The following is a 5,000-nucleotide window of genomic DNA, read 5'->3' as shown; positions in this document are numbered from 1 at the left end:
ACACTCATGACAACACTAATGAAGTGTGTGTGTGTGTGAGAGAGTGTGTATGTGTGTGTGTGTGTGTGTGTGTGAGAGAGAGAGTGTGTGTGTGTGTTACGGAACTAAAGTGTGCAGAACAGGTTCCAGGTACGTTTCCTGAAAGTGATGATGAGACAGAATATCAGATGAATATCTGCGTTGTTTAGGAACATGTTTACATCCACACACTGGTTTATTTATTTATTTGTTTATTTCTGTGTTTGTTTGTTTGTGTCTGATCTGGAGTTCGTTACACTTTATTTAAAAGTGTTATTAAACAGTAAAATAAGTTCATTAATGCAAAGATTAGGAAAAAAAAGTAATTATAATAATGTTTCGAGACTTAAGCGCTGCTGTGTTTCTCACACACACACACACACACACACACACACACACACACACACACACACACACAGAGTCAGGTGGTTTAAAGAAGGAAAAATAAAAGCACAGATGATTATTTTGTTTTATGTTCAGAGTTTGGAAGAGCAGCTATAAAACCTTTCTGTGTTCAAATTTTCATCATTTGTTAAAGTCAGATTTTTTTCTTTTTCTTTTCTTTTTATTTTTTATACCAAAATTTTTAACAGCATATTGAGACCCTGACCAAATTTATACACACATTTTTGAGAACGTTTTTTTGCTTCTGCGTCAAAATGCTGTTTCTGGTCACTGAAAAACGACACTTTTCAAAAAAGTTGGAGAAAATGTAAAACTTTCGCTGTTGTCGTGTAGACGGGGAAAAGGTGCGTTTGTTAGAAACGTGATGGCGTGAACCTGCGTGTTGGAATAAGTGTGTGCGCGTGTGTGTGTGTGTGTGTGTGCGCGTGTGTGTGCGCGTGTGCGCGTGTGTGTGCGCGTGTGCGCGTGTGCGCGTGTGTGTGCGTGTGTGCGCGCGTGTGTGCGCGCGTGTGTGCGCGTGTGTGTGTGTGTGAAGGGGACAGAATCTGCTTCTGAATCCAGACGGCGCAGCTCTGTGAACTCGGCACAGGGGAGCAGCTGCTGCGGCTGATCACCAAACCTCAAAACTTGAAGGAATGAATCATGGGAAAGGAAACGACCCACATCAACACATCGTGGTTATCGACCACATCGACTCTGGAAAGTCAACCGCCATCTGATCTACAAATGCGGAGACATCGACAAGAGAGCAGTCGAGAAGTGTGAGAAGGAAGCTGCTGAGATGGGCGAGGGCTCCCGCGAGTACGCCTGGGTGCTGGACAGACTGAAGGCCGAGCGCGAGCGAGGTGTCACCATCAGCTTTCCCTTCTGGAGGTTTCATCACCATCACCGATGCCCCTGGACACAGAGACTCCATCAGGAACATGGTCACTGGAACCTCACAGACCCGCGAGCACGTCCTCCTGACCTTCACCCTGCGAGTGAAGCAGCTTATCATTCACCAAGGAAGTCAGTGCTCACGTCATGCAGATTGTTTTACACGGCGTGTGATATAGCAAGCGAACGTTCCGCAGCGGAGGACGAGTGCGAACCCAATCTCCATTTCCCTCCTGGACCTTTTGTGACCCGGACAGAACCCTCTTCTTATTCCGTAACTGATTTTGAGTTTAAAAAATACACAAGACTAGTTAGAGTTGATCACGTGATCGCGTTGTCAGATTGCGTTTGTCCTGAGAGCAGCGATGCGTCTGGAGACGGAGCGTGTCGTTACCACGAGTTACGACTTCAAACGGTTGCTCTAACTGAAATTTGGAATTCAAATTTCAAATTCAAAACATTTCCATCAGCGTTTCAGTAGGAAAGAGTCACAATCTGATCTGTTACCGTGGTCACAATCTGATCTGTCACCGTGGTTACAGCTGAGGGAACTTTTGTTGCTAGGCAACTGGGAAATATAGACATCAGGCGTGAAGTAGCTATCGACTGAAGCTGTTGATTTAGCCAGCTAGCTTTTATAGCCAGTGTAAACACACAGCGAGAGAGGAAACGAGACGGAACCATCCGGAACATCAGCCCTGACCTCTGATTGGCTGGAAGATTATTCGTTAAATTACTAACCAGCGTGTTTTCAGAAACTTTGCGTCACGACTCCTGAACTCGGAGCGTATGGAAAATGTAAAGGTTGTACTTATAACCAGTTTATAATCATCTCTCTGTGCAGGATAAAAAAAATCCTGCCGCTGTCACGCAGACTCGCGACCCGTTTAACGACGAGCAGCGACAGGAACAGGAAGTGGAAATGCTGGCCAGGAAGTTTGAGAGCAAATACGTGAGTCCTGTAGATCATTAAATTCACATTAAATGATTAAAAATTAATTTAGTGCATTTACGTCACAAAGCCTCAGAATTCCACCAGGATTTCATTGGCATTATCTCAGACAGTTGTTTATTATTTTTATTTTATTTATTTATTTATTTATTTATTCTTTGCAGGGTTCGGGGTGCAGGAGGAAGCGTAAGGATCGGGTTCAGGATCTGGTTGATATCGGGTTCGGTTATGACGAGAGCGACTCGTTCATCGACAACTCCGAGGCTGTGAGTCCACAACTGCTTTGTTTTTATTTATTTATTTATATTTTATAAACAACAAAATAAAAACTGTCGCTGAAATAAAAAGACAAACAAACACTAATGTGCATACATTAGTACTAATTTGCATTTTTCCAGTAAACACATCATGAAGAGTTTTAGGTTTTTAGATTTTAGTTCTCTTGTGTAGCTCACTGTGTGTGTGTGTGTGTGTGTAGCTCACTGTGTGTGTGTGTGTGTGTGTGTGCGTAGCTCACTGTGTGTGTGTGTGTGTGTGTGTGTGTGTGTGTGTAGCTCACTGTGTGTGTGTGTGTGTGTGTAGCTCACTGTGTGTGTGTGTGTGTGTAGCTCACTGTGTGTGTGTGTGTGTGTAGCTCACTGTGTGTGTGTGTGTGTGTAGCTCACTTTGTGTGTGTGTGTGTAGCTCACTTTGTGTGTGTGTGTGTAGCTCACTGTGTGTGTGTAGCTCACTGTGTGTGTGTGTGTGTGTAGCTCACTGTGTGTGTGTGTGTGTGTAGCTCACTGTGTGTGTGTGTGTGTGTGTGTAGCTCACTGTGTGTGTGTGTGTGTGTAGCTCACTGTGTGTGTGTGTGTGTGTAGCTCACTGTGTGTGTGTGTGTGTGTGTGTAGCTCACTGTGTGTGTGTGTGTGTGTAGCTCACTGTGTGTGTGTGTGTGTGTAGCTCACTGTGTGTGTGTGTGTGTGTGTGTAGCTCACTGTGTGTGTGTGTGTGTGTGTGTGTGTGTGTGTAGCTCACTGTGTGTGTGTGTGTAGCTCACTGTGTGTGTGGGTGTGTGTGTAGCTCACTGTGTGTGTGTGTAGCTCACTGTGTGTGTGTGTGTGTGTGTGTAGCTCACTGTGTGTATGTGTGTGTGTGTGTGTAGCTCACTGTGTGTGTGTAGCTCACTGTGTGTGTGTAGCTCACTGTGTGTGTGTGTGTGTGTGTGTAGCTCACTGTGTGTGTGTAGCTCACTGTGTGTGTGTGTGTGTGTGTAGCTCACTGTGTGTGTGTAGCTCACTGTGTGTGTGTGTGTGTAGCTCACTGTGTGTATGTGTGTGTGTGTGTGTAGCTCACTGTGTGTGTGTAGCTCACTGTGTGTGTGTAGCTCACTGTGTGTGTGTAGCTCACTGTGTGTGTGTGTGTGTGTAGGTCACTGTGTGTGTGTGTGTGTGTGTGTGTGTAGCTCACTGTGTGTGTGTGTGTGTGTGTGTGTGTGTAGCTCACTGTGTGTGTGTGTGTGTGTGTTCTCGTGTGTGTGTGTGTGTGTGTGTGTGTGTAATTGTTGTATATTGTGTGTTTAATGTGTACAGTATGATGAACTGGTTCCTGCGTCTCTCACCACTAAACTGGGAGGGTTTTACATCAACACCGGCACGCTGCAGTTCCGCGACGCCTCCGAATCCGAGAGCGACGACACAAAGAGACGCGACGACAGCAGGGTGAGAGGCCACGCCCCCGAGCCACGCCCACATTTACTCCACCCACCCCTCCTCCTCCCCCTCCGCCTCCTCCTCCTGTAGTGTTCAGTACTCAGCACCGTCCTGATGTGATCGTGTGATCGTTTCTCTGCAGGGTGATGAAGATTCAGAGGTGAAGAAGAAGAGGAGGAGAGATGAAGCAGAGCTGGAGGAGAAGAAGATGAAGAATAACCGGCTAACAAAGCCAGCGTGAGAGTTTCTATATGTTTATATTACGTTACGTGTGTTTGCGTAATAAATCCAGGCAGTGTTGTGTTTGTAAAGAAGACAGCGAAAGTTAGTTTTCAGGAAGTTTTGACTAAAACATAATTTACTCTGATAAATAATTAGATATTTTTTATATAAAGACATGAGGAGACAGTAGCACAGTGTTTCACCTGGAGGACAGGTGCGCAGAGAGACAGACACTTACACTCTTACAAAGTAAACTGACAGAGAGACAGGTTTGAGACAGGACAGGGAGACAGACAGACAGGCAGGGAGACAGGTGGGGGGATAGGACAGAGAGACAGACAGGTAGGTAGGGAGACAGGTGGGAGGATGGGACAGAGAGACAGACAGGTGGGAGGATGGGACAGAGAGACAGACAGGTAGGTAGGGAGACAGGTGGGAGGATGGGACAGAGAGACAGACAGGTAGGGAGACAGGTGGGAGGATGGGACAGAGAGACAGACAGGTAGGGAGACAGGTGGGGGGATGGGGCAGAGAGACACACAGGTAGAGAGACAGACAGGTAAGGAAGCAGGGAGACGGGCTGGGAGATGGAGACAAGTTAGAGAGAGAGAGGAAGACAGAAAGAGAGACAGACAGGTAGGCAGGACAGAGAGAGAGAGACAGGAAGGGAGAGAAAGACAGGCGCAGTAAGGAGTTTAGTTTTGGACTGTATGATATGAACAGGTTTTTTAATAAAGATCTCAGAAAAAGAGAAAGAGATCTGAGGTTTTTCGGTTGTAGAGATTGTTGTTTAAAGTGTTAGATTTATAAACAGAAACATCAGCATTATTAATGTA

General features: G+C 45.8%; 1 protein-coding gene and 1 pseudogene across 1 annotated transcript in view; both read left to right on the top strand.

Moving 5' to 3' along the window:
• ubn2a (ubinuclein 2a) overlaps positions 1-5,000 on the top strand; it is an 18,095-nt gene that overhangs the window by 1,712 nt on the left and 11,383 nt on the right. The window contains 4 exon segments of the mRNA XM_053228820.1: positions 2,144-2,251; positions 2,416-2,517; positions 3,823-3,951; positions 4,085-4,179. Of these exon segments, the coding sequence (XP_053084795.1) occupies positions 2,144-2,251; positions 2,416-2,517; positions 3,823-3,951; positions 4,085-4,179 (434 nt within the window).
• LOC113525576 (elongation factor 1-alpha-like) lies at positions 903-1,611 on the top strand (annotated as a pseudogene).

This window comes from Pangasianodon hypophthalmus, chromosome 2 (assembly GCF_027358585.1).
Source record: "Pangasianodon hypophthalmus isolate fPanHyp1 chromosome 2, fPanHyp1.pri, whole genome shotgun sequence".
Lineage (NCBI taxonomy): Eukaryota > Metazoa > Chordata > Actinopteri > Siluriformes > Pangasiidae > Pangasianodon > Pangasianodon hypophthalmus.
This window is presented reverse-complemented; position numbering and strand designations above follow the sequence as displayed.